Source organism: Adelges cooleyi, unplaced genomic scaffold (genome assembly GCF_023614345.1).
Source record: "Adelges cooleyi isolate 19-005CV unplaced genomic scaffold, UGA_ACOO_1.1 ACOO_flye_CR_arks_rails_tigmint_CR_PRNA_21, whole genome shotgun sequence".
NCBI lineage: Eukaryota > Metazoa > Arthropoda > Insecta > Hemiptera > Adelgidae > Adelges > Adelges cooleyi.
This window is the reverse complement of record NW_026095871.1, coordinates 1,261,571-1,276,830: the sequence shown is the minus strand read 5'-3', so window position 1 is coordinate 1,276,830 and position 15,260 is coordinate 1,261,571. Positions and strand designations below refer to the sequence as shown.

Below are 15,260 nucleotides of genomic sequence, written 5' to 3'. Positions count from 1 at the left end.
AATAAAATATATATTTTTATATTTTCACGTTGCCGAAGAAGGTAACAAGGGCATGATCTATAGCGGAATCGGATAATAATAATTGACTGCACATGTGCAAGTACTAGAAATATACAATAATTATTATTGTAGCCAGCTGTCCTACATAACGCAGCAACGCGGATCCAATACAAAGAATGCATACAAGAAATGCACAAGAATGTACAAGTAAACTGTACCCGGTGTGATTGCATCGACTCTTTGTGTACTTTAGTTTAAATGCTTTTTTTTAGATGCATCCTTAAAATTAGATGGTATGTGTGTACTTGCACGGCGCCCACATAACATAAACTTGTATTTCGTGTGCCCCCCCCCCTCTGTCTTCCAATAATAATAACTGCCTACTTAGGCCGAGAGGGCGGGTAAATATTGGAAGTAAAAGAAAGAAAAGGGAAACTGTAACGTGCATGCGTTTTGCGTGTGTTTGCTGTTAATGCGGAGATTATATATGTTCAACATGAAATACACATACACATCCAATAAGTAAAAGTAGCAACGATCACGTTTTTGTAATTATTATTAATTTTGATATAAGATTTGCGGACATCAACGCTTATATTATGCGCTCAACTCGAGATAAATAATAGCAACGACCTGTGATTTGAAGGTTATAGGTAACGTTAATGAATCACTATCGTTCGTCCGCAATCGGTTCGTTTAATTAGTGCACTAAAACATAATATTATTATTAAAAAAAAAAAAAATCCATAAGGTCATTAGAAACACATATTTTTGTTTCTGCGTTTCTAAATATAAGCGCAAACCAATTATTACCGTCTCGTCGGTCCAAGACGCGAAGATAACTATGTAAATTGTTTTGGTAAATAAAACTAAACCTACAAACGACCGATTTTTGAAAAAGCATATCATCAGAAACAAACTCTTTTGTGACCAGATTCTGTTGTTATAACCGCATTATCGTGTTGCATGGCCGGTATAATAGTGATTGCGCTACATAAAGCTCATCCATTAGCAACACACGCACGGCATAGTATATACCTAATTAAAATGATATTACTTAATTACTAATTCGCTCAAGTCACCTTAGTCATCATAAGACGTGTAGTTGTAAGTACACTCGCCCTACAAAATTCTAAGGGCCCCTTCTCGGTACATTATTTGAATATCATAACATTGTGATAGTGTATGAACAAAAATAAAATTAATATTTTTATCGTTATTTAATATATTATTGTTATCGTACAATTTTTTACATACATATTTCATTACAAATAAATTTGACTGATTATTATTTTAAAGTGTCGATTACACCACACGCGGGTCTAAACACAATAAAATTAGCGATTGTGATTTTAATATCAGTATACTCAATTCGATTTAATATTAACAATGGTTAACGCTAAAGTTCAACAAGTAAAAAATTCGGGTTCTTTTTAAATTATTAAATGTTTCTTAATATAACTGGTATCCAAGGTAATTTATTTTTCTATATAATTGTTTTAATAATAGTCATTTTGAAGAATAAAACAGGTAATTACTTCTGTTTGGTAGAAACGTAGGTATTAACAACAAAATAAATTGTTTGCACAACCAGACTAGGTTAGTCATTATTTTTTATTTAGTTTTATTTTAATCTAATCACTGTAGACAATTATGCGTTGGATTAATGTTGGATTATTCGTTTTTAATTGTTTTATTTATAGAAATGTTTTTTGTTTTGTATAAAAATGTATGGTCAAATTAGCATTGAGTTAATAATAATCGCATTGTTTCAAAACGTAAAACTAATCAAGACGTCGATAATTGCCTAAGTAAAACTTTAGCTGAAGTAAAAGTATAAATGGAAAACAAGTTTGTTGTGAGTCTTATACTTCATCCATTTGGTACTTATCTACACGGGCTAGTTTGGCAATATATTTTGCCTTGATAGTGCTACTTATTGTCTACTTTTAGTGTCTACGCGAATGAGTATGATAGTTTAATAACTAATATATAATAATTAAAAATTGAACTTAAAAGTGTATTAGAATAAAAGTAAGAACAATCATAGTTATAGTATACTTGGTTTCGACAAAATATACTGATTTAACCCATGTTGTGCATCCGGATCGTGGCCGAACCTCGATTTTTAAAAATATATCAGTAAGCTTTAAGTTGAACAAACGTGGAGCAGAAATTCGCTCAGTCGCAGCAGGTAGGTATTGAAAGCGCCATTGGAATATAATTAATTGTAAGACGTTCAAGATATTTGTGCGGTTCTTAAAAAAAAAAAACTATTGATTAATAAAATATGATAATTATTACCATATCACCATTCACCTCTGAATAATGAATTATGATATAAATCAAATAGTAAATTGGTGTAATGATTTATTACTATACGTCATATTGGCACAGTTATAGAAAAATAATCATTCGGAAAAAAAAAAACACCATCATAATATATTATGATTATTGCAATAACTTAGTTACCTACATCGTTTTTAATGCACACACACACACACACACACGATAGACAATTAAAACTTAAAGAGCTTATAATATTATACATATTTATTTACTATATACCTCTAATAATAACGTACAATATACACATATATATATATATATATATTTATTATGTATCAACAGGAATGAAAGATAACCGATTTGTACTAAAAAGTATGTTACAACACAAATATAATTACAATAATATTATATTGAAATATTACATAACGTTACAAATAAATAATTTTTATCGCGACACGCAGAGATGGGTTTCTCAGTCGGGGAGTCTCGTACATAGAGTTCACGTTGTACACGAAAATTACATACTAAAATTTGATCAAAGGCTTTTTTTTTTTTCGAGCGTCCACGACCGGCTCTACCTATATGGCAACGGGTCTAGGTTTCAGTTCTAAAAACTGGAATGGCACTTCCAGACTTCGGTTGCAATGTTCGACGACCAGGTGACCTCTCCTGTTGGACGCGCCCACCACAACAACCGAATCGCCTTTCATCAGCGTCACGTCGCAGTTACCTTCCTCTGCAAAAGCAAAAGCATTATACAGTGTTAAAACAGTACAAACGCAATAGTTCAATATCATAATCGCCACAACGACGTTCAATTACCCGGAAACGATTTTTTCATTATTCGACTTTGCGGATAGCCGATTTTTGTATTTCCGGATATCGTGTACGAACGGCTAGGAGGTAACGGCGGTGGCCTTTCCTGTAATCACGATAAAATAAACCAAATACGATTAGCGCAATTACCTCTGGACATGTTTCGGCACACAAGTCTAGACCCAGACCCCGAGATTCGGGATTACGAGTTCGGTGTATTTTTTTACTCACCAAATTTAATCCAAAAAGATTACACGTCTGTAATATTTTCTGATCAAATTTCTCGCTCTGATCCGGTGGCGGTGTTCCAGTTATGGGCTGAGGTCTAGGCCTCGTCAGCGTGGCAGTGTTTGTGTTGTTGACAATGCCGCTGGCAGATATTTGCGCCCCGGTGGTGCTATTCATATTGGTTACTTTCCTGCCGTTCATGCCCACTTTGCCGTTTAGACCTGTAAAATGATCATGCGTCCATCATAATTGTTATCGTGTATAATATATTCTATTCTTTGACATTGTCGATTGCTTACATTGTACAGCCGGGTTGGCGGACTGCTGCATCTGTAAAACTCTCTTCGTGCCAGGCCATTTTCTTCTGGTCCTCCAACTTTTCCAGGTACACTGTATGAGAACGGCCGCGTTGTGATGGGTCTGCCACCTTAGCTTCTCCAATAGTTGCCTGACGCCCTCGCTAAAAAAAGTAAACCATACAACACAATGAATACATCACTGCAGGTGCGCAATGGTGTAGTAATAAAACGGTCGTGCAGTACCTCAGGAAAACGTGTCTCTTGCCAAATGCCCAACTCATGCTGACTTCGCTTTGTCTGGAGTCCATTTTCTCTTCGACGCACTGCAATATCAAATGACAGTCTTCGGTGGCTCGATCGTCGGTACGCAACAGCTTGCCGAACGGAGCCAGCATCTTGTATCTCAGATTGAAAGCTTTGTAACGCATCCGATGGGGGAAACCTGGTGACAATTGATGGTTCGCACGGGTTAGGGGCGTTTATTTTTTTTTTTAAATTCCACCAGTCTAGAGCCAACAGTTCTGTGCCAACTTACCTCCCGCCATCAAGTTGACCGTCTCCAGTACTTGCAAGGAACGTATCTGTCGCATGACCACAGCTCTGTCGAACTTATCCGGACATTCCGACGAATTGGCTTTTATGCAACGCACGAAATGAGGTCTGGCGTGCACCAACGATCTCAGCAGGTTGTCGAGGCGAGTGTGAAAATCTTGGGTTAACGTCGACACGGGTTCGTTTCCGTTTAATCTAACAATATTGAATTCGCAATCATCAACTATCGCTTAAGACTAGTGACGGGAATCGGAAAATCCGGATTTTCACAAAAAAAAAACGCTATTTAAGCTACTTAAAAATCATATAAGTGTTAAATAATTTTACAATATAAAGCTCTATATCTAAGTAACATTTTTTTGATAAATATGTGAAAATAAAACAAAACACCAAAGAGATAAACTGCTTTTGAATTTCGGATTTGTTGAGATCCGGAATCCGAAATCCGAAAGCATTTTATAGACAAAGTTAAGAGTTTTTTTTAAAAATTTGTATCAACAAATTTTACTTAGGTACATATCTTTATATTGTAATAGTATTTAACAATTATATGATTTTCAAATGACTTGAAAAGCGTTTTTTTGAAAAATCCGGATTTTCGGATTACCATCACTACTTAAGACAGTAGGCACATCGTCATCGTTATTAATAGGGCCCGTGGAAGTTATTACACAAGTTTGTGGCTTATACAGCTATTGTTCGGACCATTTAATAAAAAAAAACATGCAAACGTATGAACTTTCGGGCCTAATTATTAACTACAACGCATCTGCCGAGTGTCATTATCTTTCAGATTGACTATTTTCAGCGATCGTATCAACAAACAATGATTGTTTAACAATCGTCAACAGTTGTTAGTTGATTTAAGATATTACATTAAACCTTTTGACGCACACACTGTTTGACCAACGCTCATAATTTCAAAGGCCCACACGCTATGTGTAGATAGTTTTTTTTTTTAAAACAACCATGTAATTAATTCCATCACTGCGCCAAAAATAGTTCAACCTTTTTCGCCAAACGCATTCAACTTACAAATCGGAATGCGACGTCGGAGATATTCGGAATTTGATTCCTCTTGGGACGGTTTCAAGACTGTAAAGCGCTTTGAGTTCGCTTCCAAACAGATGTGTGGCGAAACCGAACGAGCACGACTGCTTGTGGAAGACAGACACTAGATCGTCGGGCACCACGTCTTTGTTGGTTTCTGTAGAAAAACACATTTTTTAAATAATTATTATTTAAACAGGCACGACAGCGGAAAATGACCATAGAGACACCGTGCAAAGGCGCTCCAGTGAACAACAACGCTAGTTATTCTTCCTTCTACAAGATAAAGAGTTGAAAAATGTAAAATTTACTTATTTGTAGAATCATTCGTTTTTAGAAGTAATTCCCAAATGTCATCACAAAATATTTTATAATAAGAGAACTTATAGAGTTGTCCACTAGGCCGCGCTGTTTTTCATCGTTTGCACGATATCTGTATAGCAGGGGGCGGTTGTATATTATACCTAGAAAATCTGTGGCGTCGTACACTACACGGCCGGCAAAATGTTGTATGCCGAAGGACCTCTGATCGATCGTTTTTGATTCGACCAATCGAGGGTTGTTTCTGTGCTGTGTTTTCACTTTCCTCAGGTACAGTTCTACCGATCCGTTTATGGAACATTCCACGTCCAGCATGCTCAACAATCCAGTTCTCTGTAAACGAAAACATTGTTAAAAGTTAATTAAATAGATACTTTCACCGCGGTGTTTTTCGTCTTTTTCTTTTCCTAACTTTAAAAAAAAAAAAAAACTACAAACAACGAAACTCACTAATGAAGAAATGAGATCTATGCACGGCACGTTGTCCACGTAATCGACTTCCACGTCGCAGTGTATGCCCTCGTCACGACACGACTCTATGCTGGACTTGAAAATGTGAGTGTTGTAAAAATGCTGCATTGTCTCGGCACAAAGGTTGATGCACAGGTGCTCGAGTTGGCTGGGCTAGAATTGTCAATGGCATGGGTTAGAGAAGGGCGCTTAAGAATACTATTTGCCAGAAACGTGCTTGGGAAACGGCCGTGTCCAAATTCTAAGTCTTTGGACCCAAGTGGGGCGGCCCTAAACACGTTTCTACTTTACTATGCCTCGCTACCGAGATGGTCTTACCTTTGGCTCTTCGAAGCCGAACATGTCTAGAATTCCAATAGACCCGTCCGTGGCGTGTCTAGCTATGTTCACTGCGTTGTTCAGTGCGGCCATTGACTTGCTGGACTTGGAACCGGCCGTGCCTATGGTGGACGCGTGTTGACTGGCCACCTCGGCTTGGTTGTGCACCGAATCGTTGGAATCGCTACTCAACGTGCCCAGTGTCGATCCCAGCCGTTTCAGACTGTTTGCCCGGCGCACTATGGTGGCCACGGTTCGGCAGTAAAGCGCTTTGGCCAGGGAATCTCGAATGGAATTGGCCTGAGGACCGAGAAATTTGTTAATTTACATTGTGTTCAGGTAGGGTTGAAAGAGCACGTCGTGCAGCAGACTGCTACTGACCATATTGGCGTCGCAAGTGGTCTTTATCAGTTGAGTGTTCCCGCGAGTCGTTTCGGAATGCGTTCTCGTGGTGATCCCTCGGAAAAGCGACGGGAAAGTTATGCCCAGAAGTCTGGCTACAGAGGCCAATTCGGTTTCGCCTTTGGCTACCACTTCGCCGGATCCGTTGTCTGCGAAATTCACGTTGCCCAACAGCAACACTGCGGCCAGAACCCTGACCACGTCCATGAAGGGTATACCGAGAAGACCTGTGCGGATAAAACGGTTGGTAATGATGCGTTAACGGCAGCTGGGTCTTCGCGGGGACCACAGTTAAGTTTTGTGCACTCACCCAGACAAGATTTCCACGACTGGAATCTCGCAGCGTCTTCGGCTTCGTCTTGTCTGGTATCGCCGTGCATCAGGTATTGTAGGTTCGAAGGCGAATATCCTTCCAAGTTCAACTTAACTGCAAGCAATTATATTGCAATATAAAAACACCACAGTAGCGACAACACCATAACCCGCCATTGTGACTACTAACCCCTTTCCTCTTGGGTCAGACCGGCGAGCATCTGATAAAAAATGTGATAGTTTTTTTCATTCGGCAACGGTCGCACCACTCTCGTTTGGTCTAAGAAGTAACAGTGTATCTTGGTTCTGTACAACGCGCCGTCCGTCACTTGTACTTCGATGAAATGACCCTACAATGCGACATTTGAATTTTAACACCTTAACCGTCACGCGGATAACGGACGTGTAACAATATCAACACACTTACGATTCGACTAGACTCTGAGTTTGAAGATGTTTTGGCCGAGCCCAAGGACCTCAGCACCGTGAACGCAGCAGCTAAATGTTTGAAAGCATCCGTTTCCGGTCCACCTCCGGCCACGTCGAATAGTTGCCTCAACAGCAACATCGAAGCGTACGTCTTGCCGGAACCACTTACGCCTGAATTCATTGAGGAATTATAAATAACAAACGGTGAACGTTTAAAAAAAACGGCATTGGCAAATAATATTACCGGAAAGTATTATTGCTTGGGGATAACCAGACTCGGTCTGTTGTCTGACAGCGTCCAAAACGACCCTGTGCAATTTTAAGTCTAACGTGGCGCCTCTCATGCTGGTTAACGTCATCGGGTTGCCGACGTCTCTGTACGAGTTCATGCACAGCAAAATCGGTCCAACATTGGTCTAAAACAACAAATGTCAGTAAATTTCATTACATCCCTTTAAATTCAACATCACAATTAAACTTTCATATAACTTTTATATTAATCGATCAACCTAAAAGTCAAAGGCTGTATATTATTGAGCAAGCAAAACCATGTCAATTGAATCACTGGGCCTCTTAAAGGGTTCCTCAATATTGAAATAACATTAGCGACTATAGATGACACCCGGATTGTTATGATCTATGCACATTGATCTAGAAGTTTAAGTCAAAAAGTTACAGCAATGTCGTTGTAAAATTAGTTTTTACCGGAACCGAACTAAACTTATAGTTTTGTCTCGGGGTATCTTTTTTTTTATTTAAACTAAAATCATGTCTATTTCTTTGCTCGTAGTTTGTTCAATATCGACTTTGGTGGTTTTTGACAAAATAAAGATATCTATTCTAAATCAATTATCAACTAACTAGTTTACAACCGATCATTTGTATGGTCCCCAATAAAGTCATCTGGAATAGTTTGAAATCTTCTACACATTATCATGGAAAATATTTTACCAATATTAAATATAAAACAATTATTGATTTATTGCCTATTGATGCAGTTATGATTTATTTAATACATACTATATTCATTCATTGAAATAGTTCAACGGTATTTTTGTTGAAGTTAAAATATGTTTTCATACCTGTTACGTCGTTTATTATGTAAGAACCTCCGTTAAATTATTATTACCACTATTAAATTGTTTATAGATAGTACACACGTTAACCGGGATTTCATACCAAGGTAATACAAATTTGAAAAAAACTTCACGTTTCATTTTAAATTAGACCGCCCTGGTGTACAAATTAGGGGTTTGTTGTCAACCGCCGTCGATATTAAATTCTAAAAGCCTCGACACGCACAACGGTTTGTTCAATATTACCTAACCCCAGGCTATAGTGGGCCTTGTACGCGCATTACAGGTGTATATTATGTTATATATATTTTTTTTATAATATAATTTAACCAGGTTTACGGTTTTTTTTTTAATGATACAGGTCTTCTTGAAACCGGCAAAATATTATGTTCCAATCGGCGTTGCCTTTGGGCACAAGTAAATCAATTTATATATATTTTTTTTTCACTTTTAATTGACGGTTGTAACGTCCCATTGCCATTTTCAACGCTAAGCCCAGCGAGGCCTACTCTTTTGTTTTTTGGTCAAGTCTGGCCGTAGCTTAAGCTCTAATAAACATTATTATCAGTTCGAGTTCGTCGCTCTACTAAAACAATACATTATTTGTTCGGGTGTATGGATTAAGCAATAGGCAACAGGTGTTCGCTGCGAGCTGGACGAGCAGTGCAAATAACCTGCTGGCAATATGTTTTGTCACACTGTGTAAATAACATCTAGATATATATATATTATAATATTTATCTATGGAAAAAAAACCCCCGAATAAGGTGTACGCAATAGGAGTGGTTTCGTTGCACCCGAGCATTGTATAGTAATTAATAATAATTTATTATACTATCGCATGTAGCCCGTAGGTACTTATTAGTTACTTATAATCGCTTTTATTTGCAATTTTTTTTTGTTAAAATCAGTTGTCGACGATAGTATATAATTAATTGACGGTCCATTAATGAGCGAGGGCAAAACAAATGAACAACTCTATAATATTATTGTATTACCGGATTGCTTGGTTTTTTTTTTTTTTGTCAGTCATTAATGTGTATTTTGACTGGATTCTCCGGTTGTGTTGTTGTTTGTTCAACGTGATTAATGCATACCGTTACGGTCCGGTGTTATAATACTTAATGACACACAACGCACGTTGGAGACGGGCGGAAAAAAATTACAAAAATTACTCGTTATTAAAATCTCAAGGGTTTGGCCATAGTAATTATTACAAGTCGGCGCGGTATCGGACCGGCTTAAGTACACGTATTTTGGAGTTCATTGAAAACCAAAACGCATCGCGCATCGGAACACACATAATTCGATACCGGCAATAACTCGATACACAAATATGGTAATTTTAATTTGTAAACCTAAACTATAATATTATGAACTATATCCCGGAGTAATAGAATAGTTTGTCCGTCTAAAATAGTAACATTACACCGTCGGCGGATTAAAGAAAAAAACAAAATACTAGTTTTTTTCCCTTCGTATAACGGCGCATTATAATTACAAAATCCGAAAATTAAACAACACCGCCTCGGTGTATTATACGTTGTCCCAAGTACGTCGTATTATAGTGTGTTTCTAACGGAAAGCGGTCGCTATAATTTATTTGATGTGAAAAATATGTTTACAGTTTATGCGTAATATATTTCATTACTCCACACGAACCCGTCATGGACGCTACGTGGCAAACGTGCTAAAGAATGTACATCAATTTTGTAAACTGTTCAAAAGAGCATCCTTTTAGTAGAGTACTCTTATAGAGGTTCTTCTTATAGAAGTAATAAGAGTGACGTGTATGGTCCCTAGAAAAGTTTGGCCGTTTGGTGTGAAGTTTAAAGAATTGCCAACATCCACTTGTCATCATCTACTTGTCCTTGTTTTTCGCTTTATACCGTACAATATAGGATTGTAGTGTGATATCCCTAGACCTTATTGCCCTTGAATTGGCAGGTCGTGCAACCGCCGCACAGTGGACAGTTCCGGGCACGTCGAGGTCGTTTCGCCTGCGGTGGTATGTATTATAATAATAAAATGGCAGGGCAGCGGGCTCGTAAAAGTGTATTCTACTCGGAGCGAGAGCCGCCGGTGTGGTTTGTTTTATTGCACATGGATGGATTTTATGTATACTTACAAACATTTGTGTCGCGCAAAACCGACTGTGCAGCGCCTTGAGCACGGCGTCTTCGGTCAATGGCCCAGGAAGATGGATCAGGTCGCCGCCGTCTACGGTCAACCCACCGCCTCCGGTAGTAGTATACCCCGTGGCAGCAGCCGTGGCCGGACCGTGAGACCGTCGTTGCCCCTGTTGCTGCTGCTGCTGCTGCTGCTGTTGGTTAGTTTCAGTCTTCTGTAGTTGCTGTTGCTGTTGAGCTGCCGGCGAAGAGGCGTTGACGCACTTGGGCGACTGCCCGTTGTTGTTGGCCAACTCATCTTTGCCCTTGAAGAGTTTATCTGCGGGAAAAAATCATTGAAACGCTTAAGTTTCGACCAAAAAAAAAAAAAAAAATGTTTCGAAAATTGTTCGCCCAAATTGATTTCAGAGTACAATAATTTATACGCTTATTGAGAACAACTGCATCTATGATAATACTATACCGTACTACATAACCATATATTACAGTTATTTTCAAGAGGGTCACTGTTGCTTTTAAGTGAAAACAATAATTCAAATTTATATTTTCGTCACACAATATTGTATCTAATACAGTTTAGCTAAATACTTTACGTGCACTTCTATTTAATTTGGCTTTGTAAGTGAAAATAGCTTTGAAAATTGAGTAGTTTTTATTATTATTCAATTGAACTACGATCTAACCAAATAAAAACGAATCGGCCACTAAACAACACTGTGGAATTTATACAGAACGTTGCTACATGAACTATTACTTGTGTATACTTGTAGATGCTAAGTTATTATCGTGAAGAATAAAGATCCGACGCGAATCATGATTGGATTAAAATATATTGTTCGAGCAAATTTAATAGAATATGTACTCGATATTATAATGTATATTTTTTCCCTCTTTCTTTCCTCTCGGTTAAATTTCGATCGTTAATAATAATTGCATCCAACGTCTTCGGTTGTAAATCAACCGTGGAATTGGCCATCAGAAATTAACAACAACATATGTGCGGCGGAAATACTCGAGATGGTTAAAATATTTCAATAAACTATTGCACGAAGGTCAAGCAAACTGCGGTTAACGCGATATTTTCAAACACAGTACTTAATCGGTTCTTTTTTTAATACCTACTATACGCTTACTATTAATATAAAAATAGACTTAAATAATAACACTATATCTGTTGAAGTGTCAATAGTGAAACGTTGAACTGCGTACGTCGGCAATCGTGTGGGATAAGAAATGGTAAGGTGTAAAAAACCAGCTAGTATTATGTGCTAACTTTTACTGCAAGCAACTCGAAGAAAAATCATTTCTAAAAAATCGCTACTGATGTTGATGATAATTTTAGCGCAAAGTAAAACCCAACTGGAAGTTGGAACTGGCTATATTTTTATTGGCTTTTAATTGTCACGTTATGTAAAAATACTACTTTATAATAACTATTGCAATTTTGATTAAAAAAAAAAAAATCACCCGGTTTTTGCGTTAATAAATATTCATTCGCCACAGTAAAAGTAAAAATCAAGGTTAATTGTTCGGTTTTACATAATTTGTCGACGACATTAGGTTAATGTCGATTGGTTTCGGCGTGAATGGATTATCATAAATTAGTAAAAATTCATAACTATTATAATTTCGTGTAACTATAAAATATGTACCTATTAAGCATTACATATTGTACATAATTTCAAGTGGTCAAGTGGTAAGAGGTCAAGTGCCAATTTTCATACAAATAAGCTATTTGTAACACAACTTGTCCTCATCGAATACAGAAACACTTACAGACATCAATAATATGTCTCGGCATGTTTTTTTTGTTATTTGAAAAACAATTACATAGACGCATTACTAAAACGCATTACTTGTTTCAGATTATCTTAAGTTGTGGCTACTCATCAATTAGTAGGTTAGTGGTAGGTAGTAGTAGGTAAGTTACTTACTAAGTTGTGGCTACTAGATGTTCAAACTTTATTGCTTAATACAAAACAAGTAGGTAGATTAAAAAAAAAATCAAATTGTTTTAACAAACTATTTATCGATACAAAAAAAAAAATCTGAAACTCGAATACTAATAAGTCCGTTTACTATACTAAGATTATCGAATTTAATTAAAACTTGAATGTCAACTGAAAAAAAAAAATAAACTTAGAATTGTTAAGCTAGCGCTGCTCCTTTTGTGTCTCATTTATGACTAAACGTTGATTATTGATTGAACGTTTTATTATTTTTTTTTTTGGATTTTGTTTTTTTTTTACCAACTCAGTGGGGACGATACTCAGGAAACAATACACAGTTGATCCAACTAAATGTATAGTTGCTTTAATTGAAAATTTAGTTGGCCTAGTTACTAGAAATTTGTTGTGTCCTTATATTAACTATAATATTTTAGTTGGACCAACTACATATTATGTATATATTTTTTTCTGTTTATTTTTAACGCTGTCGAATTCTTCGGTTGTTTTTACAGCAAAGACTTAGGTATGAGTCATATTATTTTTCCCCCTTTATTTTATTACCTGCAATGGGTAAGGTGGGTAACGAAGTCCTCGGCAGCACCGGAGGTGGTAACGTGGTGGTTTTGGACGGGCTGGTAGGTGCCGACTTGCCAGTGTTCAGTATAGTGTTGTTGTTATTATTATTGTTATTACTGGTGAAATTCGAACCAGACGATTGTTTGACGGTGGTCGGTTGCGGGCAACCCTGTCCCCCGTGTGCCGCCCCTTGGCCTTGGTTCAGGCTATTCCGGAGGGTCACCAGCTCCGTACTTAGGCTGCGCAATCGCTGTTGCAAGTGCACCGCCTCGTTCGAACAGGACGCATCTGAAATAATACAAAACATAGATTAGCCCAAGAACAAAAAAAAAACAATTCTTGTTAAGTGAAAAATTTGGACAAAATTTCAAATTCCGCGCCCCATGTGATTTGTGTGGATTGCACACATTTGTCTTAGATTAGAAACTGCGGGTTTGGCTAAACGGTTAGTTTTTTTTTTTTTAATCGCTCGGCTATTCATTTATATTATATTATTGTAAAATAAATGATCAATGCGGTACCGGCTTTTGTGTCGGATACTGTGTGTGTGTGCGGTTAGGTTAGGATTGGAGTAAAAAAAAAAAATAAAAAAATACTATACACATATTATGGCCAACCCGTTATTTGTTCTAGAGCATAGTATAATAACTACATGCATATTATTATAAACTACACAATAACAAATGAGTTTGAACCGCGGCTGTCGTGCGTGGCAAAGTACAACAGTTGTGAAACAAACCAAACCGCCGCTGTCTCGACGGTCTGTGTATATAATGGATACAATATCGTTCTCTCCAAGTCACTCTGAGTGTTCAATTAGTCCGATTTCAAATCCGTCTCTGCATGGTATAAAACAAATGCGTTTTATCTCGGTCATACCACGGTTAAGGCGAATCCGTCGTAGAGGGAGATGCGGCAAGGTCTCCCGACTCCTGTAGGATACAAAAGGATCGCGTGTCGTACACGAACAGCTCATCTAATAGCTCGTTTGGCTAAACATAAAACTGTAACGGCATTTTTTTCATAAACAGTGTATCTCTGGTTGCTCTTGCCAGCCATTTGGCTCGACTCCGGGACAATCGCTTTGCCGTAAGCAGCAGGAGCAAAAGCAGTTTACAACAGATAATCCTGCACTAGTCGACCTAATGAAACCTTCCGTTTGTGTCCGAAACACGGTATAATATAATAATAGTATTTTGGTGTTTTTTTTTTCTCTCTCGGAGAGAAACTCTTGTTGTAATATATGTATATACATTAATACAATAACAACGATCTCGTTGCAATATTGTGCACCGACCGGTCGGATTCACCAAGTGCCTGCGCGGTTATATCGGCTGTACGTACACCCATATAATTATATCTTGTCGACTTAAACCCGTCATTAACGGTGGACTTGTCCGTTTCGGGTGCACGTTTATTAACCATAATATGATCGCACTTTATTCGCCTTGAGCACGTGCTAGACCGCTGCAGCTGCGGCCGTGGAAAGTCGAAATCCGACCATTTCATTAAAAAAAGAATAAAAAAATATATATATATATATACACATACGGGGCGATTCGTTTAGGATAAGACACTAGTTTTCTCTTGAAGTATTCTTTTTGGGGGCAAAGTGGCTTATGTTATTTCACAATCAACAACAATATTCAAATTTGTATCTAATTTAGTTTATTTTCCAGAGCTCTATCGACTTTTGAAACTTGAACCGAAACCTATATTTAATTAACTTGAATTAAGAAAAATGTTGACTGACCGACAACCGGTTTTGGATAGCTACTTTTGAAGTTCTTTAAAATCTATTTGCGTTACTCAACCGCACTGCACCTACCGTCCTAAATTTTAAAATTTAATAACATAAGAATCTAATCGTTCAAACTGGTTATCGAGCTGTCAAAATTTCCAGCAAGTTATTGTTGATTTAATATTTATATAATACATGTTACAATTTAAGTTGAAAAAGTCGTCGGTAAAGTTCTAGAAAATACTAAATAAGATACAAATTTCAATGTTGTTGTAATATCTAGCAAGACACATAGTGGACAT

General features: G+C 37.4%; 1 protein-coding gene across 2 annotated transcripts in view; it reads right to left on the bottom strand.

Moving 5' to 3' along the window:
• Positions 1–2,535: 2,535 nt before the first annotated feature.
• LOC126834170 (unconventional myosin-IXAa) overlaps positions 2,536–15,260 on the bottom strand; it is a 55,928-nt gene continuing 43,203 nt past the window's right edge. For both annotated transcript variants that reach the window (XM_050565913.1, XM_050565914.1), the window contains 17 exons: positions 13,203–13,505; positions 10,692–11,011; positions 7,732–7,903; positions 7,486–7,658; positions 7,249–7,408; positions 7,057–7,173; positions 6,726–6,973; positions 6,345–6,644; positions 6,006–6,179; positions 5,699–5,888; positions 5,220–5,391; positions 4,168–4,379; positions 3,876–4,074; positions 3,633–3,793; positions 3,337–3,554; positions 3,112–3,211; positions 2,536–3,025 (listed from right to left, as the gene is read on the bottom strand). In XM_050565913.1, the coding sequence (XP_050421870.1) occupies positions 2,868–3,025; positions 3,112–3,211; positions 3,337–3,554; positions 3,633–3,793; positions 3,876–4,074; positions 4,168–4,379; positions 5,220–5,391; positions 5,699–5,888; positions 6,006–6,179; positions 6,345–6,644; positions 6,726–6,973; positions 7,057–7,173; positions 7,249–7,408; positions 7,486–7,658; positions 7,732–7,903; positions 10,692–11,011; positions 13,203–13,505 (3,377 nt within the window). In that variant the 3' untranslated portion in view covers positions 2,536–2,867. The remainder of the gene's footprint in view (positions 3,026–3,111; positions 3,212–3,336; positions 3,555–3,632; positions 3,794–3,875; positions 4,075–4,167; positions 4,380–5,219; positions 5,392–5,698; positions 5,889–6,005; positions 6,180–6,344; positions 6,645–6,725; positions 6,974–7,056; positions 7,174–7,248; positions 7,409–7,485; positions 7,659–7,731; positions 7,904–10,691; positions 11,012–13,202; positions 13,506–15,260) is intronic.